General features: G+C 38.3%; 3 protein-coding genes and 1 long non-coding RNA gene across 7 annotated transcripts in view; 2 read left to right on the top strand and 2 right to left on the bottom strand.

Moving 5' to 3' along the window:
* The window catches only part of LOC134288118 (lysosome membrane protein 2-like), a 94,007-nt gene that overhangs the window by 23,635 nt on the left and 47,106 nt on the right, over nt 1–23,266 (bottom strand). The gene's annotated exons all lie outside the window — the stretch shown is intronic.
* On the top strand, nt 6,851–8,839 carry LOC134288119 (uncharacterized). Its single transcript, XM_062851874.1, has 2 exons — nt 6,851–7,032; nt 7,256–8,839. The coding sequence occupies exons 1-2, from the start codon at nt 6,858–6,860 to the stop codon at nt 8,137–8,139; spliced, it is 1,059 nt and encodes a 352-aa protein (XP_062707858.1). The 5' UTR covers nt 6,851–6,857; the 3' UTR covers nt 8,140–8,839.
* Nucleotides 8,989–15,034, bottom strand: LOC109398182 (trichohyalin-like). Of its 3 annotated transcripts, XM_062851873.1 has the most exons (3): nt 11,097–15,034; nt 10,967–11,040; nt 8,989–10,908 (listed from the first exon to the last, which is right to left on the bottom strand). In XM_062851873.1, exon 1 carries the CDS (start codon nt 15,005–15,007, stop codon nt 13,220–13,222), a length of 1,788 nt encoding a protein of 595 aa, XP_062707857.1. In that variant the 5' UTR covers nt 15,008–15,034; the 3' UTR covers nt 8,989–10,908; nt 10,967–11,040; nt 11,097–13,219. The 3 variants fall into 3 exon arrangements, with proteins under 3 accessions (XP_062707857.1, XP_062707855.1, XP_062707856.1); XM_062851871.1 differs by having other exon boundaries at nt 10,967–15,034; XM_062851872.1 differs by having other exon boundaries at nt 8,989–11,040.
* Nucleotides 15,042–23,133, top strand: LOC134288120 (uncharacterized). The gene is made up of 2 exons (XR_009997759.1): nt 15,042–20,817; nt 20,880–23,133. It is a non-coding gene; the product is annotated as an uncharacterized LOC134288120 (long non-coding RNA).

Genomic DNA, 23,266 nt, shown 5'->3' with positions numbered 1-23,266 from the left:
CATAAACGACACTCGCACGGATGACGAGATTGGCAAACATTAATTTCAAGGCAAATAAGGATATTTCCAGTAAGGAAATGATTGCTGCCCGTGCAGAGCAATCTTATTTAGCGAATCATTCTAAAAATTTCCGTCATCCTATCATTAAACCTGTGTAAGTTGTGATGCTGGATCAGATCCTAATTACTTGATTGGCAAAGGCTGATTAGACGAACATTGCGAATTTAATGCGCTAGAATGATAAACATTTTTGTTTACATCTGCAAGTTTCCTCAACACCGCAATCACTTTTTGTAAACATAAACGACACTCGCACGGATGACGAGATTGGCAAACATTAATTTCAAGGCAAATAAGGATATTTCCAGTAAGGAAATGATTGCTGCCCGTGCAGAGCAATCTTATTTAGCGAATCATTCTAAAAATTTCCGTCATCCTATCATTAAACCTGTGTAAGTTGTGAGAATACGACCCAGGGGGTCCATAATATATGGGGGTCCAAATTATATTGGTTACCCTATATTTGAAAATGCAAATTGAGCGCGCCATGAACTGGAAAGGACTGAACCCGTAGCATGCTGACTAACATGTTACCCTTATCTGTGATACTAAAATGGTCATATTTGCGCCATTTCACCCTTCAATTTTGGCAATCTTTTGGGCTAATTCAATCTCCTTTTATTGAAGAGTGAACCAGTCCGACCATCGCATCGTATGTTTCGAAAAATCTAAATTCCTGGAGCTGTATTTCAATATCCGAGACCACAATGTCGTACCAAAGGATCTTTGATGCATTTTCCCCTTGACATAACATAATAACGTCCAAACATGTAGATGCGGCACAAGGTTCTAGTCCTAGGAAAGAAGACACATAGGATTTAATGATGAAGATAAGCGCATGTGAACTCAGAGTCGAATGGGAACCGAGCGGGCGCTCTTAAGCAGCAAAAGCTCTGACAGGCAAGTTCAATGCTTTGTCGACCAAAAAATTTAGAGTGTACAGTTCATTTTTGGCTCACGTTCTGTTCGAATACAATACTGCTTGAAAGAATAGCCTATTTTATAAGAAGGAGAAACATCTGGTAAAAAGTAAGCAGCTTCAACACCTGAACTTAAATTATGGTTCTTCCAACATTTTAAAAGAAGGAAAACCTTTGATAAAAAAATGCAGCTATAACATTCAAACACAGTAAGAACAGCCTATGTTCAAAAGAAGGGGAAATCTCCGTTGAATCGTTTTTAAAGAATATGCGCACGCAGAAGCTCGCTTCATTTTACACATTGGTATTAATGCCAACACTGAATATATGCAAATACCTCAAAAGAACAGCCTATTTTTAAAAGAAGGAAACATCACTCACGGGTGAGTTATTAGTATGCAGATATTATCATCAAACCTTTCCGCTTGGTCGTTATACTGTATTATTTGCGGCCACAATACTTACTCTTCCATTAGAGATTTTTCCCGCTTTTTTAGAAAGGCTGTTCTTTCGAGGTAAATGCATAGATCATAATTTAACCATTCTACTAGGCTGCCTAGTAAACCTCCTTTGCATTAAAATCATTATAACCCATTCGCCTTAGTGGCATTTGAGGCCTGATATCCTTCGGCATAATGACACAGCACCAACGGGAACGACATTTCGGCAAATGCCACTCCGGGGAATAGCATTCCGGAAAATATAATACCTTGTGTAATACCATCTTTTAAATCATTAAACCCTCAGCTCAGATTCTATAGAATTCATTATTATGCATATTTCAAGTTTTGGAATTTGCCATGTTTTCAGCCTTTTGTTATTTCAGCCTTTTGAAATTTCAGCCTTTTGTTACATATCCATAGTTTCAGCCTTTTGTATTCAGCCTTATGTGCATTCAGCCTTTTGAAATTCAGCCTTATGTTACCATCCCGTTCTGGCCCCCACAATCCTTAATCCGGGCCTGGCAACAGCTTATCAAATTTTGAAATTATTGGATTTGTAAGTACACGGAACTACAAATCAACCCAAATTTAAGTTCTTTTGACGCAATCCCGCACCTCCGTGGAATTACTCAAATTTGCGTCAAACAGCGATAGTGGTCACTAGGTAAATCTCATTTGATCGCTGCAAAAATTTTCACCCAGTGGTAAGTTATTTTCACCCAGCGGAGGCCTTATTTGACGCAAATTTGGGTTTAGTCAAGATAACCCAAATTTGGCTTCTTCCACGGAGCCGCACGGATATGTCGGTGCTTCTCTCTTCGTTTTTGACAACATTCGTGTGGGGTGAGGGAGAAAACAACCCAATGCTGAGTAAAAACTATAAGCTGTTTAGCCAAATTTGAGTTTTTAGAACTTATTCTTTGGGTTTAAATATTTTTCAGTGTAGAGAGCGTTGCAAATAACAAGTTTACATCAAGGTTCACAACCAGCAAACGCATATTCCAGCGTATTTTTTTTTTCAATCAAAGCAATCATATGCAAACCGTTAGAGATGAGTGGATATCAGGTAACTATAGGGCACTGCACTGTTTTGATTTTGTATGAGACTTTGACGTTTCGTGGCCTTCATGTTTACAAAATTTCTGTAAGAGTGAAAGAGAAGGAGAGATTTTCATGCAGTGCCCTAGAAGGTCTCTTTACCCATGTAAAGTTTTGGTTTGTTTTTATATTGTTTTTGTTGCTTAAATATTCATTGGTATGTGCATTCTTCTATACACCATAAATAGACCATTTCCCACTCAATATTTGGTAAATAGCATGATATGTGCACATTGTATAATGTGCTTTAGAAAAAACACGTACCGTAAAATGTTGTGTAAAGGGACGGAAAAATTTTTCGTCCCCATTAATTTATGGGTTCTACTTCTTCAAACTTTCAGGAAAAGCAGTACGATCATTGTCTTGCTGCCTGCTACGCATTTAGATTACAAAATTTGACGATTTTTTGGAGAAAATGAAGATATTTAACGAAATGTGCGAATTTTTGGAAAATATGAAAATGGGGTGTTAAGGAATTTAAGTAAATGAATGTAAAAGTTCTTATATTTCAAAGAGAGATTAAAATTTATTAATTGTAAACAGTGACTGCAATATTTCTTGAACATCCCCGAAAAAGATTATCATAGTCCTGAAGGTGCAGGGACAGTTTCATTGTCATCTGCCTTTGAATATGAGTTTTTTTTTGTTAAAGCCTCTAAATCTGAAAAAAATACCGTCAATTGTACCTTAGTGGCTTCAATTTTTAACAAACACATTATTCACAATTACTATTTAGAGTAACCAAATTGTACTACAAACACTAAGATTCAGATGTTCCAGCTCAGTAATTTTCTCACTGAGTTCAGTATTTTTTCCGTCTTTTTACTGAGTTTTCAACAGCAGATTTATCTCGGTACACTCGGTTATCGTATTTACCGTTCACCAGTAACGATATTTACCGTGTATCAGTAACTTTTGACAGTTTATTATCTGAGCTCGGTAACTCATTTACAGAATATCCGCAAAAGAAACAACCGAGCGTACCGAGTTAAATCTGCTGTTGAGAACTCAGTAAAAAGATGGGAAAAATACCGAGCTGATCTTAGTGTGTAGTTCAGCCTGATCAACAGGTTGTAAACTAAGGATGTGCATTTACAGTTTTTGTTCACTTAAAAAATCATTTATATTGAAATGTTTTATATACAAGCATCATTAGATGGCCCAGGGTGTAAACTGTGTATGGGTCATTCCGCGCCAAGTGACCGACCGCTTGCAATCGACCACCACGGATGTGAACCAAATTTGGCTGAAATATTTATTTAGATGGAAAAATAAAAAATCCAAATTTTTGTGCCGATCGGATCACCTCTCGGCCCGTGGCAGCACCCCTCGTTTTGGCCGATATGAAAATTATCCTCTCTTTCTTTTATTTTTATCATTGAAACGATTGCTCATACACTTTTTCGACCTTCGGCTTTTTTGAAGGAAATCGTTCAGGGAATCCAGAAAAAATATTTTTTTTTTTGATACAGTGTTGCCAGATATCATATTTTTCAATTTTAAAACTAAAAATCATTTTTTCTCAAAATACGCATATTTTGATTTTAAAAATTTTGATTATCAGACGTTTTTCAATCGAAAAAGCTTAACTCCCAAAGGTAATTTGCGTAGTTCCTGAGATATAGCGTTTTTAAGAAAAATTTTTTTTTCATATAAAATATCATATAAAATCAGGTGCAGTTTATAAACTTCGTAAAAAAAAACATTGTTCGATGCAATATAAAGACGTTTTGTACAGATTTGAACAATATCGAGTACAAAAAGAATTTAAAAAATTGTAACTGTGTTGCCAGTTTACCTTTTTTTTATTATACCATGAAACCCAACCTTCAAGTGTTTGACAATGTACAGGCTATTCTGAAAAATCGCACCATGTGTGTTACAAGATTTGTGAGCAAGATAAAAACAATACACATCTTCTCTAACGACCTCGTTGTTGACCTTTTCTTCACAGACAAACAGACGTAACACCTGGAACAATGCATTTACAGTTTTTGTTCACTTAAAAAATCATTTATATTGAAATGTTTTATATACAAGCATCATTAGATGGCCCAGAGTGTAAACTGTGTATGGGTCATTCCGCGCCAAGTGACCGACCGCTTGCAATCGACCACCACGGATGTGAACCAAATTTGGCTGAAATATTTATTTAGATGGAAAAATAAAAAATCCAAATTTTTGTGCCGATCGGATCACCTCTCGGCCCGTGGCAGCACCCCTCGTTTTGGCCGATATGAAAATTATCCTCTCTTTCTTTTATTTTTATCATTGAAACGATTGCACATACACTTTTTCGACCTTCGGCTTTTTTGAAGGAAATCGTTCAGGGAATCCAGAAAAAAATATTTTTTTTTTGATACAGTGTTGCCAGATATCATATTTTTCAATTTTAAAACTAAAAATCATTTTTTCTCAAAATACGCATATTTTGATTTTAAAAATTTTGATTATCAGACGTTTTTCAATCGAAAAAGCTTAACTCCCAAAGGTAATTTGCGTAGTTCCTGAGATATAGCGTTTTTAAGAAAAAAATTTTTTTTCATATAAAATGTCATATAAAATCAGGTGCAGTTTATAAACTTCGTAAAAAAAACATTGTTCGATGCAATATAAAGACGTTTTGTACAGATTTGAACAATATCGAGTACAAAAAGAATTTAAAAAATTGTAACTGTGTTGCCAGTTTACCTTTTTTTTTTATTATACCATGAAACCCAACCTTCAAGTGTTTGACAATGTACAGGCTATTCTGAAAAATCGCACCATGTGTGTTACAAGATTTGTGAGCAAGATAAAAACAATACACATCTTCTCTAACGACCTCGTTGTTGACCTTTTCTTCACAGACAAACAGACGTAACACCTGGAACAATTTTCTGAAAATATATCCTGAAAATATATCGCCTAGTTCACACTACCATCACCTGGTGGAAATGTTTCACGATACACTGCATTGTGCAATATCGTCAACAGCAGGCACTAGTGTGAAACGTCAAACGCATAGAAAAACGATGCGCGCACCTCTGGTTGTGAAAGCTACAACTATGAAGGTTTAATAAAATCGTTAAAACCGTGGTCGATGGACATTTCACCAATGATACGTCTGTTTGTCTGTGTTTCTTTTATCTGACAAAATGACCCGATAATTGACAGTTATTGTTAGTTTGATAGTTACCAATACAAAAAATAGGTTTATTGCAAAAGATGAGGATAAATTTTTAAAATATAAAATGTATCTATTGTGAAATTCATTTCAATTGTTATTTTATTCATTTCAACAATGTTGTAGATGGCTGTGGCTGTGAATATCCATGTCAAGCAACTTGCGCATGGCTTCCCACTGATGATGGGGTTGCGTGTTTGATCACGACAATCCGTCTGTTGCATCTTTGGCAGCACCCTCTCAGATTACAATGAAACTTTCTGGGTATGTACACCAAGACTAGATAAGCCACTTTGTATACTTAGTTTCTTCAAAATTTATCTGGACTGACTTTTGAAAAGGGCTAAACTTTTTTTATGGATTTTTTAAAAATGTTTATAATCGAAAAATGACTACTCCTACATAAAAGGGTTGTATGGGTGGTTATCACAAAATAAGTCAAATTTTAAGAAAAAAATACTGAAAAAATCCAAAATGAGCCCTACACTGAAAAAAATCATTTCTAAAAATTCAAAGTTGATTTAAAAATAAACACCATTTTTGATTTTGATGAAATTTTGTCTCCAGACAGGTAATTATGTTCCCTACCAACCGTCCATACATCACAAGATGGGCACTTTTAAGGAAAAAAAGTTTTTCTAACAAAAACTTTTTCATGTCCAAATTATTATTTTTTCAGTGTCTTTTTTTAAAAACAAACTAAACCAGTGAAGGTTATCTAGTAATCTCAAAATGCAATGAAACTTATTGTGTCATATGCAACAATGCAATGCACCCATATTCACGCAGCAGCACTCTAGAAGTACGAAACAATATACAATTAGAACACGCATTTCATACGTGCTGCTGTAATTTCTACCCAAACGTTTCTACCCCATGTTCTTACCTAATATTAGGTAAGGCTATTTATTAGATTCGAACTACCTAATTGAAAAAAAAAACAAATCAAGAGTTGTACCTAAAGCAAATATGAACAAAACAAGAAAATGAATCGGTATCATCCAACGTGTTACTTCTCTTTGGTTATTAAAGGCAGTTCTGAAAAGTAATGGATCAATCGTATAAATCAAAATTCAACAAATTCAAGTGCAGTGCAAAAATAAACAATCCAAAATGCAAGCGTCATAATCTACGGGGCACGTCATAATCTACGGGTCAATCGACGAATCGATGAGTAGTGAGTCATGTCGTGGATTGATAAGTCACAACAGAAGCCCGAATACGAAAAAACGCCGATCGGATGGAAACGACGAAACTATGCAACCATCATTTAGTGGGCAGCAACATCATGATGTTCCAGAACCAGAACCGTCAACGAGTGGTCAACAAATCGAACATGAGCTGGGTAAGTAAGCCTTCAACGTGTTAGCTTCTTTTATATAACTCATTTTGCAGCTCGTTGCAAAACTACATTTTTCAGTATTCTTCGTATTTATCCAACCCGGCAAGCCTCGTTGGATAAATGTGCGAAAAAAAAAATCATTTTTGCAACTCGTTGCATAAATAACTATCATTAACTTTCCACTGCATTCATTATTATATTGTTAACCTTAACTTTTATCTTACAGATATGGTACCATCACCATCTATTCCATCATTGGAGTCAATTCCGTCAACAGATCAACTACAGGGTCCCCATAATATTGAGAAGTTTAATACCATTGCTGAAACATTGAGTTTATCGCCAATCTCATCTAAAAACATGAGAAGTATGGAATATCGCATAAACAAATCATTGCAGATTACGAAAGCAGTCCGAAAAAATATCTTCGGAATAGATTCAACGGATGTTGGCAAAGTGGAGGCGTATGACGAGATAATTATGCAGTTAAAGGATAAGTTCAATCACCCTACTGACAGAAGCGAACAGATTAAAATACTATCTGTACTTCCTAAGTCTTGGTCGGTAAATAAAATCACAAGAGAGTTTAACGCACCAATGTATATGGCGAGGCAGGTGAAGGAACTTGTTTATGAACAGGGTATTCTTTGTACCACAAAAAAAAGGGGGAATGGTATTGATGACGATACAAAACAAATAGTAAGAGAATTTTTTGATGATAATGATATCAGCAGGCCAATGCCAGGAACAAATGATTTTGTTTCTGAGGTTCGAAATGGAAAAAAACAACAAGTTCAAAAACGACTTTTGATGATGTCGCTCAAAGAGGCTTATATGATTTTTGTAGATACACTCCCGTTCAATAGTTTGGGGTCACCCCCTCAAAAACATGTCATTTTTTTAGGCCCATATCTCCGCCAATTTGCGTCCGATTTCAAAACCCTAGGTTTCATTCAAAAGATAATATGTCAAAGAAACTTTGAACATGATTTAAAAGAAACTTTTTCAAAAAAAATTGTGTGTAAACTTAACCTAAAGTTGCCAAATTTTCTAAAAAATGAATATAAACTTACGGCAGTGTCGCTGGAAGTTGGGTCGACCAAATTTTAAGATGAGAGCGGTAATATGACCCATTTTCTATTGGCTTTCAACTGCTTTTTACAGATCTTAGCTGAAAAATCTAGAAAAAAAAGTTATTAAGTAAATTAATCCTTGATGTCATCGACCAAAAGTTTGGGGTCACCCCTCAATATGATGTATCGGCCAAAAGTTTGGGGTCACTTTCGTAAAACATGGAAAAGTGATTTGGTGATATCTTCGTCATCTATAGTTCAATTTTAATTATTTTTGGCTCATTTCAAAGATAATTAACTAAATTTACGTTTGATGTCTTCAACTTAACGTATTTAACGATTTTTGTATATAAAAATGTTATGTAAAGTTAGCACATTTTACCACGCTTCAAAAAATGAGGCAACTTTACGTTAAGTTTTAGTATGTGAATTTTAACAAATATGTGTGGTTCAATGTCTATGCAGTAAGTATCATTCATTTTGTTTCAAATAAGCCAAGAAGAATTAAAATTGAATGAAAGATGACAAAGATATCAACAAATCACTTTTCCATGTTTTACGATAGTGACCCCAAACTTTTGGCCGATACAGCATTTTGAGGGGTGACCCCAAACTTTTGGTCGATGACATCAAGGATTAATTTACTTAATAACTTTTTTTCTAGATTTTTTAGCTAAGTTCTGTAAAAAGCAGTTGAAAGCTAATAGAAAATGGGTCATATTACCACTCTCATCTTAAAATTTGGTCGACCCAACTTCCAGCGACACTGCCGTAAGTTTATATTCATTTTTTAGAAAATGTGGCAGCTTTGGGTTAAGTTTACATACATTTTTTTTTTGAAAAAGTTTCTTTTAAATCATGTTCATAGTTTCTTTGACTTATTATCTTTTGAATGAAACCTAGAGTTTTGAAATCGGACGCAAATTGGCGGAGATATGGGCCTAAAAAAATGACATGTTTTTGAGGGGGTGACCCCAAACTTTTGAACGGGAGTGTATGTACAAAACTGTGAATATTGGTTTCACAGTATTTACACAGTTGCGACCAAAGCATTGTATTTTACTTGATTCTACTGGTATACATAATGTATGCATATGTACTATTCATGAAAATGTAAATTTAATGTTCAACAGTATAAGAATTGTGTCACAAGATGAAATAATACAAAAAATGCTTTGCGATATTTCCACCAGAACAGATAATTGCTTTTTCCGTGCTTGTGAAAAGTGTGCTTATAGGGCCCATATAGCCGAGGCGGTAAACGCACGGGTATTCAGCATGACCATGCTGAGGGTGACGGGTTCGATTCCCGGTCGGTCCAGGATCTTTTCGTAAAGGAAATTTCCTTGACTTCCTTGGGCATAGAGTGTCTTCGTGCCTGCCACACGATATACACATGCAAAATGGTCATTGGCAGAGGAAGCTCTCAGTTAATAACTGTGGAAGTGCTCATAGAACACTAAGCTGAGAAGCAGGCTTTGTCCTAATGAGGACGTTACGCCAAGAAGAGAGAGAGAGAGAGAGAAAAGTGTGCTTGTAATGAACACATTGAAGAGGAACTTACATTGATATTAGAATCAAATGACAAAGAAGAGATTATATTTCAGCAGTGGTTTAATACTGATCGCTGTAATTTAGAAACGATTATTAAACCTGTTGATGAATTTGTTCCGTATCTTGTTGATAAAATTGACAAACTTATAACACACGACTTTATTCATAAACAACAATCATCATTTCTCAGAAATAAAAAAGATACATTAAAGGATGATGAAATTCTTGCGATTTGTGATTTCTCTGAAAACTATTCATTCATAATTCAAAACGCTGCTCAAGGATATCATTGGAACAACTCGCAAGCAACAATACACCCATTTGAAATTTACTATATGAAAGATAATAAACTTGTAAATGTTAGCTTCATTATCATATCGGAAGTAATGGCTCACGATACAGTTGCGGTCCAGTTGTTCATCTCAAAAATGATAGATTTTATGAAACAATTAACGAACTTTTCTAAAATTTATTTTATGTCTGATGGGGCAGCATCACAATACAAAAATAAGAAGAACTTTGCTAGTCTATGTGGATTCCAGTCAAAGCATGCATTAAGAGCAGAATGGCATTTTTTTGCAACGTCCCACGCTAAAGGTCCATATGATGCTATTGGTGGCACTCTCAAGCGAATGGCAAAGAGAGCAAGCCTTGCTCGAGATTATGGAAATACCATAACAACTCCACGAGAGTTATATAACTGGGCAGTTGTACAAACAGATAAAATATAACTAAATTAAATTTCTGTTACGTATCCACTGAACAGTACATTAAAATGTCAGAAGATCTCGAAGAAATATATAATAACGCCAAAACAATACCAGGCACTCAGAAATTCCATAGTTTTTTTGCCTATTCCTGGCGACAAAGTAAAGGCAAACAGGTATTCTAATTCAGAAGATGAACCAAAAATATTTAGTATGATCGGAAAAAAATAGAAAAGAACATGTTTGAAATTGGCTCTAAGACACATATATATAAATTTGAAAAATTCATAATTATAAATAATTGTATATTTAAAAGTGCACTTCAATACATATTGCGATCAAACATTACATTTCCTAAGAAAATACATTTGTAATATTTTGAAGTTTTTTATGTATAGGAAAACCCTTCCAAATGATTGAATAAATAACACAACATCTCCTAGAAAATTGAGTTTCATTGGATTCTGGGATTGTTGAGAACGTTCGGTTTCGGAGGTCTTACGAAGCAAACTCGTCGTTGTTCCCGATCGAAAGTAAGCTCAAAGCTGTAAATTTATTACCATTAGTAACATACTAGTTCATTTTCCATTTCAATTTACTTACATTTAGTCTCCTTATACCTCGCAATAGTTCTAGTTCAACAATATAACTTTTTTAACTTCTATAATTTAGCTAATCTGAAATAAGATCTATATCTAGAAATAGTTTTATATATGGAAATTTTAATAATTACTTGATAGTGATGGGTTTTCTGAAAGTCGCCTCGATGATTCTGCACTTTTAATCTTCAATCTATATTTGACAGCTATCTGACAATTGACCGACAGATCTCTCATTACTTCAATTAGCCACACGCACACTACTCAAATTAGTTGAGAGACTTTTCAGTGGCAGGGTTGCCGGTAACATCCTCCCCCACGTGGCGCCCGAGGACCTTCTCGGCGTCACTATTTAGAATCACATCAAGGACCGCAAGTTTGCTGACAGGTCTGTTCAGTACTCCGCTTGTTGTCTCTACGTCTGCTTTTCGCGCAACTCCATCCTTGCCTGGGTACGTACGGATCACTCGGCCGCGTATCCATCCGTTGCGATTCCCTTCGTCTGCTATCAACACTAACATTCCTTCCTTAACTGGAGCGACATCCTGAAACCACTTACTTCGCCGAGAAATCACCAGTAGATACTCGAGGATTCATCGCCGCCAAAATACGTCCGACATGTGCTGAATTAAAGCCCATTGTTTCCACAGCAGACCCGTCTCGAATCTTCCATTTGCTTTCTGCACCGTCGTTTCCTGTAGAATTCGTCGCGCTCGTTGATCCTCTAGTCCTTCCAAATTCGGAGCAACAGCCACACCCAAGCTCTCCACCGAGAAGAACTCTTCGACGTAGTTGTGAAGATCAAGGTCGATAGTTTCTGCACAAATGTGCATCTGTCGATGTTGCAATTGACTCTCCGCTCCACGTAAGCTGCCGCAAACTACCCACCCAATGCGAGTTTTCACTGCGATAGGCTCTTGCTCCTTTCCTTCGTGCACTTTAGAGGTGGTCAGCAGATGACTATTGCTGAGTCCAATCAGCAATCCAGGGTTAGCTCTCTCGAAACTCTTCACTGGCAACCGCTGCAGGTGCTTGTACTGTTTAGCTAGTTTATCCAGGTTGATCGACTGCTCCGGGAGCTTCAGGTTCTCAACGGTGTATATTTCCGACAACTGGAACATCCTTTGGCTCCCAGGTTCAGAAATACTCAGCTTCGCTATTTGTGTTGAAGGAACTTTCTTGTCAATTCCGCTTGTCCACTGCATGCACAATGATAGTGCTTTGCCGTCTACTCCTAGTTCGTCGGCTATCGCTTTCTCCAGAAGGGTTGCTGACGATCCATCATCCAAGAACGCATAAGTGTCGACGGCGCCTGACTTTCCGTACAACGTGACTGGTAGTATCTTGAATAACGTCGACGAAACGGATTGTTGATGAGCAGTAACAGTCGCGTTCGTAGTAGCCAACGGTTTCTCCGGTTCTGGAACGTAATGCAGTAACCGATGGTGGCGCTTCTGGCATCCTTGTACTCCGCATACTTCACCTTCACAAGGCCATCGAGTGTGTGCGACAAGACATCTCCGACACAGCTTCATTTCCTTGACAAATTTCCACCTCTCGTTTACCGAAAGCTTCGTGAACTCTACACACTTCTCTGCGATGTGCTCATGGGATTTGCACATCGGGCAGCATTTTTTCTCACTGCTTCCGCTGGAGTTTGTGTTCGACGACTGTTCGCTCTTAAACGATCCTGGCTTCTTCTTCTCGTACGTTGCATGGGTGTTCACGAAAGCCTTTTCCTTCGTCCTCGGCTTTTCCTCCTTCTGCGGCTTGGTGAGCGGACAGATGTTTGTTACGCTACTCGTAGCAGCCGTCACTCTACCTATGTAGTCGCCAAACGTACGCAAGTTGACGACCGGTTGTTGCTCCTGATACAACGCCCAGCTAAATTTGATATTGGCCGGCAGCTTGTCGACGAGCTCCTGAAGCAGGATGGGATTTGAAAGGTGATTCCCCATCCCGATTGCCCTTAGATGTCCACACAGGTTTTGGACAACCAGACCAAGTTGGACTAGCGTTTCCAGCCTGTCCGCCTTTGGAGCAGGCGTTGCGCGAACCTTCGCCACCATGTGATGCACGATTTGTTCCAGCCTTCCGTATAGTGTCTGTAGAGTGGCCATGATTTGCGGTACCGTTGACGGATGTAGAAGGAAACTGCTCACTGCGTCCTTTGCGATACCTTTCAGTGATCGTTGCAGTCGCAGCAGGTTCTCGGAATCTGAGTAGCCACACGCATCTGTTGAATACTGGTAGCTACTTACGATACGAATAGCGGCCACTCAGTAGGATCCCCGGAAAACACCGGCAGCTCCTTTGGAATCACTTGTCTGACCATTAACTGTTGGCGCGTTGGCCCGAACTGGACTTGTGGAAAATGATTCCCCCCCAACATGTTTATTTCTGGTGGATTAAAGGGATGGAACTGTGACTGGCCCTGTTGCCCTACATTTGACTGTCCTAGCTCTTGGTCTATCGTGAAAGTATGAGGCGTTCCTATTCTACCTGGCGCATCTACACAAAGTGTTCCACTAACTGACCTAGCTACCTGCCTTGTATCGGTTTCGCGCAGATTGCATACTGGATCACTTACCATCGCCGCCAGTGGATTACTCACGGGTCTCATAGGTACCGGAACATCCGGGACACCTTGTTGTAGTTGACTCACTGGTGCATCTTGTTGTGGACATGCTGCAGCTCCGTGCGGTAGAAACGGTGTCGGTTGGTGCAGTTGAAACGGTGATGCACTTTGCCACTGATCCACTGCAGCCTGTTGTAGTTGAAACGCCGCAATGCCCCGAGACTGACCATCTGCGCCCTCCGGGTTTTGGAATGCTTCTTCACGTCGTGCTTCACCTACTTGAACCGACTTCAGCTGTTCGGTTAGTAGACGCTCTCGCTCTTGATATTGACGTAGCTGATCCTCCCGTGCAGATTGCTCCTGCCTACGTTTCATCTCCAGGACTTGGTACCGTAGTAGGCTCTCCTCCAGTTGCCTCTTCAACGCACTTTCTACTTCCTTCAGCTGTTGCCGCTCCTCTGCACGTTGGTCTTCCAGACGATTCAAACGGTTCACAAGGTCTACCTCTCGCCTACGCCGCAGTTCCGTTTCCTGCTGATACTTCAGTTCCAGATCACGTTGCCGTTGCAAGGCAGCCTCGATTTCGTGCAAACGGTTCTCATTTTCTTTGATGACGTCGTCTTCGCGCTGCTGTCGGCGGTTACACGTCTCACGATGCCACAGCTCAAATGGAGAGGGATTGGTCACTTTCGCGATTATTTTAGGATTTGTTCCTGTTTTCGACTGCGGTGGTCCGATGTTCGATGAGGTCGGCACGGATTCGTCCAAAAGCCGCACATACGGTTGAATATCCACCAATGCCAGCTTCGGAAGTTCCACCTCTGGGCTATCCCCAATCGTGATGCTTCCGATCGTCCGAGGTACGGAAGTTCGCTGCTTGACAACACATGCTAAACCTTGTTCGACATTATCGTCGCCAGCCAAATCCCTTTGAAGCTCTTCGACGCTTCGGCCCAATGGAGTAGATGCACCAACTGGCATAGAGTGTTGGTCAACCGGTCCCGGAACTTGTTCTTGGTCGCCGGGCGCAGCGGCGGGGTCAACGAGCTTATCTACCCAGTCCTCCACTCGCTGAATACTGCTTCTCTTACTACGACGGCTTGAAGTACTCACAATCTCGTCGTCTTGAAGGCGAAGCAGTTCGTGTTTTTTGGCGATGAACTGTTTTTCCCGCTCCAGCTTCTCCTTGGCGGCTTTCTCCATTAGCAGCTTTTCCTGCCGTCTACGCTCTTCTTCGACCTGTTCTTCGGCGCGTCGCTCGTCTTCCAGACGTTGGAGTTCACGTTCATACTGCGACCGTCGACTACTTGCAGCACTAGATCGGCCAGACACTGATTGGACTGACCGCTGGGAAATCTGCTTTCGCGAACACTCCACACAGACGAACTCTTTTGAATGAACCGTCTTCGTATCCACCCTGGCGCAGGAGAAGTGGTACCAACGCTTGCATCCTCCGCATTGGACCATATACCACTCCGCATTGTTGGGTCGATCACATACCGCACAGTCATGGTCCTGTCCGTGCTCGGAATCGATCAACGAAGGCACGAATTCATCATCTGCCGAGTCCGGGGCTTGGCCCGTAGTACTAGGGAGTACACCGGTGGGATTAGCGATTCTCGCAGCCTTGGTCTTGGAACGGGTTTGGCGGACGAATGATTTCTCCATTCTCCGGTCGATAAATCTTTGAGTTATTGTTGAGAACGTTCGGTTTCGGAGGTCTTACGAAGCAAACTCGTCGTTGTTCCCGATCGAAAGTAAGCTCAAAGCTGTAAATTTATTACCATTAGTAACATACTAGTTCATTTTCCATTTCAATTTACTTACATTTAGTCTCCTTATACCTCGCCATAGTTCTAGTTCAACAATATAACTTTTTTAACTTCTACAATTTAGCTAATCTGAAATAAGATCTATATCTAGAAATAGTTTTATATATGGAAATTTTATTAATTACTTGATAGTGATGGGTTTTCTGAAAGTCGCCTCGATGATTCTGCACTTTTAATCTTCAATCTATATTTGACAGCTATCTGACAATTGACTGACAGATCTCTCATTACTTCAATTAGCCACACGCACACTACTCAAATTAGTTGAGAGACTTTTCAGTGGCAGGGTTGCCGGTAACAGGGATTGTTATGGCCTTCACTGGTTTTATTGTTGCTAACAAAATACACTGAAAAAAAATCATTCGAACGAGAAAATGTTAGAAAAACTTTTTTTCCTTAAAAGTGCCCATCTTGTGATGTATGGACGGTTGGTAGGAAACATAATTACCTGTCTTGAGACAAAATTTCATCAAAATCAAAAATGGTGTTTTTTTTAAATCAACTTTGAATTTTTAGAAATGATTTTTTTCAGTGTAGAGCTCATTTTGGATTTTTTTCAGTATTTTTTTCTTAAAATTTGACTTATTTTGTGATAACCACCCATACAACACTTTTTTGTAGGAGTAGTCATTTTTTGATTAAAAACTTTTTTTAAAAATCCATAAAAAAAGTTTAGCCCTTTTCAAAAGTAAGTCGAGAAAAAAAAAATAGAAAAATGAGTATGCAAAGTGGCTTATCTGGGCAAGGTCTACACACCCAGAAAGTTTCGTTGTAATCTGAGAGGGTGCTGCCAACATTTGTTCGAGTTGGCGCGAAATCCGTCGGAAGCACTGCGGATTTCCTGCACTCAGGAAAATTGCCTCATACTTAATGGCAAATATCCATGTGCCAAACTACATCCAAAGTATATGCAACCAATACCCGATTACGCAGGCAAATTAGCACATGAATAGTATGTGCTCTAAATTGTATGAGTCGGTGCTATATGGTGCCTCATCAAAAGTATGAGTCACACTAATGGAAAACATTTGTTTACCCCCATTGCAAAAATCCATGTCCCGGACACATAGAAGGAATGAAGATTTTTTTCCCAGTGTGTGGTTAATTTTAAAACAATTCCAGTTCAGTGAATATGTTTGTTTTCTGGAAGAAGGGAATTATGTGAGAATCTGCAGCATTGCTCTTGATCTGTCGAAAGAAATATGAGGTTTCCTAGTTCTCGAAAAATCCTAAAAGAGTTCTTTCAGGAGTTCCCCGATAATTCCTCTAGAATGTCCCCCAGGAGTTCACGGGAATTCATCCAGCAGTTCTCCTCAAGTTCTTCCTTCAGGAGATTATCAGGAATTCCTCCAAAGTTTCCCGGATATTCCCGTAGGAGATCCTCGGGAAGTCCTCCAGGAGTTCCCCGGGAATTCTTCAAGGAGTGTCCCGGAAGCTCCTCCAGGGATTCCCCAGGAAATCATCCAGAAACTTTCAGGTGCTTCCTCCAGGAAATCCCCGATAAAACTTCCGGGAGTTCCCCGGGAATGCATCCGGAAGTTCCCAGTTAATTCTTTCAGGAGTTCGCCGGGAGTATATCCAGGAGTTCCCCGTAAATTCTTGTAGGAGTTCCTCGGGAATTCCTACATAAATTCTTTTGAATTTCTCTGATGAGTTTCTAAGAAATTCCTCCAGGAGTTTCCCAGGAAATGATCTAAAATTACCTCTGAACTGCCGGTGGAAGCATATTTGTCCAATGTGCATTTTTGGCAATATTGAGTGTTTGCAGCTTATGAACATGAATCATAGTGTACTATCATATAGGGAAATAAAAACAGGTCAAGCATAGGTTTGCCCCCCAATATTTGACGATTTTTTAATTTTCCCATACATAAAAACAGAAAAAAAAACTCCTGGTGTAATCTTAAAAGAATATCTTGGAGAAAAACCAGAAGAAACTATAAGAGGAACCTATAAAGTTACTCCTAGTGGAGACTCAGAAGAAGCTTCTGAAGGAATCCCGGGAAAAGTTGCTGGAGGAAGGATATCCTAGATAAATCTGATAAACAATTCCTGGAGAAATCCCAAAAGTAATTTTTTGAGGATTCATATAAGAAACGCCTAGAGAAAACCTAGAGGGATGCCAAATAGTTCTATTTTAGAAAAAAAAAACTCCTGGAGAAATCTTAGAATGCATTCCTGTAGAAAATCCTAGAAGGAACTCTTGGAATGATCCCGGAAGGAATTCCTGCGGGAATCTCCGAATAAATATATGAGTGAACCAAAAAAAAAAATACTAGGGAAATCCCGGTTGAAATTATTGGAGGATGGTTCAAAAAAACTTCTGGTAGAATCTTAGAAAACACCTCTGGGGAAAACCCTGAAGGAACTCCTAGATCCTAGAAGATCCCATGCTCCTAAATCCTGGAAAAACATTAGTTCCTGCATGGAGGGTTTTTGTAGAAATTCCAATAAAAATCTCTGGGACATTTTATGAGAAACACCGGCGAACTCCTGGTTGATGTTCCGGTGGAATACCTGGAAGAATTTCAAGAGGATTTTCTGCGAAATCCCAGAGAAAAACCTTCGTACGGAATGAGTTCCCCCAGAATCTCAGCGCAATGTCTTTCATCATTATTCTCCTTGGAAAGCTTCACAACTCCGTTGGAATCTTTATCTGAATTTTCCCTAGAAGCCCACCCAAAAGTTATAAATTGAATCATTTCCCCCACACGCGCGCGAAAAAGTACATTTCAATTTCAATAACGTTTCCTGAGGAAACGAACGAAAATTCTCTAAGTCCAAATTGTAAACAACCTGGTGCCCTTTTCCTCACATCCTTCTTACAGCATCGTTGCGTTAAAATGCTGTCAATTAGACAAATGTCAAAATTACTTACAGAAAAAGGTGAAATTTTACTTGAGCGCTCTACTTGGCAACAGGAAACTTAGCTTAATGTTGATGTTTTTGACGTGAAATGAACCCTAAATGATGATTTCATGAAAAACTCATTTCGTTTTTTGTGCTTCGATAGAACGTACATTTTGCTTCGATATAACGTACACAAATTTTTTCCCCAAATTGCGCTAATTTTGGGTTACAAGGCTGATGCTGCAACACAGCATTGATATGAGTGATTTCGTAGTTTATCTGATGGTTAATCCTGGGAAAAAATGAAAAGTTCAATGTTGTACGTTATATCGAAGCAAAATGTACGTTATATCGAATTCTCTATATCGACGGTACTTTATATCGAGGGTACGTTATATCGAAGAATACCTGTATCTCAATAGATACATTTTTTAGATCAACAGGTTATGCTAGTCCATTACGATCGACTCATAATTGATGAACTGGCAACACTGTCACATTTTTTTAATCCTTATTATACTAGATATTGTTCAAATCATCACAAAACGTCTTTATATGGCATCGGACAATGTTTTTTTGTGAAATTTATAAACTGCACCTGATTTTATATGATACATTATATGAAAAAAATGAATATTTTTCTTAAAAACGCTTTATCTCAGGAACGACGCAAATTACCTTGGGGAGTTAAGCTTTTTCGATTGAAAAGCGTCTGATAAACACGATGGAATCAAAATTTTTAAAATCAAAATATACGTATTTTGAGAAAAATCGATTTTTAGTTTTAAAATTGAAAAATATGATATCTGGCAACACTGTATCAAAAAAATAATATTTTTTCTGGATTCCCTGAACGATTTCCGATATGAGAAATTTAATCCCCTAACACCCCACCAGTTTGTGAAACTAGACTTTTTTCGCAAAAATGTCGGTGTTCGAAAACTAACTAACCCAAGTTTCGTTTGAAATGAGTTGTAGAACACCTTACGATTACTCACATATTATTATCAATAATATTTCTGACCTCACAAATGAATGTTTTAAAGGTAGTGAAATTGATAAAAGCAATGCCGTTCTATTTTTGATGTCTAGTGTCCAGTTAAACACGTATTTTTATGTGTGGTAATCCTTATAGTATGCCTTTATTTCCAACAAACATTTGAAGTGAATTTGGAATAAGTAAATCAATGTTTATATGGTTTGGCGATTTTTCAAAGTAGTGTGTGAAGATGAATCCCTTAACAGCCCATGAGTTCTTAACACCCCATTTTACGGTATTTAAAACTTAACAGAACTTTAAAAGATATATACCATAGACGAGAGGAACAAACTTGTACTCTCTGGAGCGGATCTGGTGTGATGGTTAAAGCCCGTGACTGTCACGCCGAGGACCTGGGATCGAATCCCACTCCCGACATACTAAAAAAAATGTGAGTTTTCCTTCGGAAGGGAAGTAAAGTGTGGGTCCCGAGATGAACTTGCCTAAATCTCGTCAATACAGATAAAAAAAAGTACTAATTAGTACGGGCAACACAATAAAACCAAGAGTTTACCATGCCTACAACTTCTTAACGCGCTGATAAAACATTGTTGCTTCAAACCAAGGGGCTGTTCATAAACCACGTAGACCAAATTTCGGCCATCTCAGACCCCCCTCCCCCCTCGTACACTTTTGTCAATACAAAAATTTTGAAATTTGTATGGAGCGTAGACTTTGGCCAGACTCCTCCCCCCTCTCCCCAAAAAGTCTACGTGGTTTATGAACGGTCCCCTAGCTTTTCCTGTTCTAGGAAGCGACACAATTCCAACAGTGACGATAATAATGTTAGCAATGATTAGCAAAGATTAATACCGAGCTCTGTGCTACTGAGTTGACAACAGTTGAGGCAGCGCGGTACGCTGGAGGATCGATCATTACCGTTAAAGTAAGTTTTGATATTTATTAATAAAAAAACACTGACATGTAAGAGCAAGTGATCACATTTTTCTGACTAACGGTTTGTTGTCAAAAAAGACTTCGTCAGTTTTGAGAACTATCATGACAAAACCATACTACTACTCATAGTATATTCGAATCAATCAATAAATCGGTGCACGGTTCGAATGATTAAAATATTGTCTAAAATTGTTTAATGCTCTAAGATGTCAAGTAAATGTTTAATTTCAAGAAATTCTCTAACGTCCTCATTTTTATTCACATCATGTCCATTAAGAAGCTCCATGGATCAATATTGGATCCTTAACTATATCTTTTGAAAACTACTAAAATGCTTTCTTTATTTCTGAACGAAGCAAAAGAATTATAATCAAAAAATACTACACAACTATGCATTTTTGTTACTTACACAGTTAAAAATGTTATATCATTATATCATATGTAGCAAAAGGACCCCGTCATATTGCACACATGTTTCCATCAATTAATATTGTACGTGGATTTGCTAACTGAACACGACGAATCAGAACCGTCGTTTTTGGAATCGCCGTTGGAATCGTCGTTCGAATGTAGAGCGAGACAGCAACCAAACTGACACATCTCTTTGACATATTTAACGTAGGAGCAACACGTGCGTGAGGTTCTCTCTCTCGGTTGGTGTGGTTTGTTTTGATTCAATCTGACATTTCTTTTTTGCTGCTCATGCTGACGATGCTGCCAGCTGATGATGGTAAGGATGGAGGAGCATAGTCGGAGGGGTGCTCCAATGTGTTTTCAGAAGAATTCGTCGAGATAAAAAGTTTTTGTTATAAAAAATATGGAAAATTCTAGTTCAAAAGTTCAGCATTAAACTTTTCAATGCATGTTACGTATATTATTTTACAGAGAATCAGTCTAGAGGTCGTTTAACGTAATAAGAGCATTAACATAAAAGTCTATAGTTTTACAAGAACGCATTGAAACGCTCCTTGAAATTTAACGGCGATTCCCAACCAGCTCAAGCAAATTCCCTTGGAATTCATCTTCGAAGTAAAATCACAATAAATTTACAGCTTGCTCTCAGTATGAAGCTTGCGTTCAACATTCCATACAAGAAATTATTTGATGTAAAATTAAGTTAAAAGAGATAGAAATTCGTACGCAATTTTTTTTTTCGTCAGGCATAATTTCAGATATTTTGCTGAGTAGTAACCATTCTCCGTTAATAGTTTTCTTTGTTTTCTTGAATTGAAATGGAACACATATAGGGTATGAATGTCATAAGCAATTTTACGCTCACCGGTGGCATTAGCTCGTTGTTAACACGTGATTTGAAACACATTTTGGTTAGAAACCCGATCATTGCAAAACATGACTATTTAATGCATTGAAAAGGCACTCATGTGTCATATATGTGCTATCAGTGCATTCCAATGCACGTTAGTGTCAAAGTTACGTTACAATTAGCGTATGTCATTTGCTCGTTGCGAAGCAAATGTGTTGAAATAAGTGAACGGCCGCTGTTGTAGACGGCTCCCTATGAAAATATAGAGACTGGCCGTTGGTTTTTTAGCTATATCTCTGAAACGGTGAGAGATTCCATTTTAGCGTCAAAGAACAAAGGGAAGAACATTTGTTTTTGCGCTTAGAAATATTATGCTTAAAATAATCTATGATACAGATGGTACTTTTATCAGCATTTTAAGACGTTTTTTCTCTATGGTGAAAAATGTTCTGAGAAACTTTTTTTCTTAATGTATTCTTATTTGGATTGCTGAGGTAATTTGGCGTCGATTTCACTACAAAAAGTTTGTTCTACGATGCATAGTTTTTAAGATATGATTTTTTGAAGTTTGAGGTGTATTACAAAATTTAAAAAAAATCGTGAAATTTCATCTAGCGTTTCCCGGAAAAATAGTCCACTATGATTTTGTGTTCGGTAATAAAAAAAATCCCCTATAGCCCTTTTCAAAAGTCAGTCTAGAAAAAAAAAATAAAAAGTGGCTTATCTGGGCAAGGTCTACACGATTCTTCCCCATTACCCCGAATGCCACTTCCCCGAACGCCATTACCCCGAACGCCAGTACCCCGAAAGCCATTACCCCGAATAGGCTATTACCCCGAATGGGTCATTACCCCGCATACCACTACCCCGAATAGACCACTACCTCGAACGCCATTACCCCGAAAGCATATTTTTAAATAGCTTATTCTGATGATGGTTTATACATACTTTTGTAAAGGATATTGAAGGAGAAGCCATTGTTGAAAGAAGAAATAATTCAATAACATTACTGACAGCTTCAATACCAGAAGATACTATTTGAAAGAATAACCTTAAAACAACATAAAGGAGCTATGCGCAGTGTAAAGAATTAGCCGCTAGGCGTGCGCAGTGTAAAGAATAAGCCTAAATGAAAATTCACAAATAAAAAGAATTTAAAAAAATCTAGCGTGAGCAACTTTTTTTTTTCTCACTCACTTTCGTAAACAAACCCATGAAAGAACAGATAAAAGAGAGGGCATTTTGCTCTTCTATCTCGCTTTTTCTTGAGTATATCAAAAAGAATGAGCGAGAAAAAAAGCTGCGCACGCAAGTGAATGCGTGTTAGAGCTGATCTTGCATGAGATATAACTGCCAGAAAAGGTCCGTTAAATACTGGCTGTCAATACTGGCTCATTAGGCCTAAAAGACATTTGGACAAACTATCACTATGCCAAATGATCATAAGGCTAGATGAAAATTATACCGATCGAACCGATCGATGAAAATTATAACCGACAAACTATCACTATGCCAAATGATCATAAGGCTAGATCATTATATCATCATATTATACCGATCGAAAAATTGGCCTCGAAAGAACAGCCTATACCTAGAAGAAGGTAAAATCTCTCAAGGAGGAATAGACAGTTTGGTAATTAAACTCTGTAACAACACATTCTAAACAAGAGGAAATTTTAGTTAAAATACACATTAATAAAAAAAAAAACAAGAGGAAAAATGTGGTTAATAGGTTCGTCGCTCACAAGATCTGCATGGTTATAACTAGAAAGAACAGCCTATAAATTAAAGAAGGGTAAATCTCCTATGGGTCCATTCATAATCCACGTAGACCAAATTTCGGT

This window comes from Aedes albopictus, chromosome 2 (genome assembly GCF_035046485.1).
Source record: "Aedes albopictus strain Foshan chromosome 2, AalbF5, whole genome shotgun sequence".
Taxonomy (NCBI): domain Eukaryota; kingdom Metazoa; phylum Arthropoda; class Insecta; order Diptera; family Culicidae; genus Aedes; species Aedes albopictus.
The sequence above is the reverse complement of the archived record's forward strand: the minus strand, read 5'-3'. Positions and strand labels throughout refer to the sequence as shown.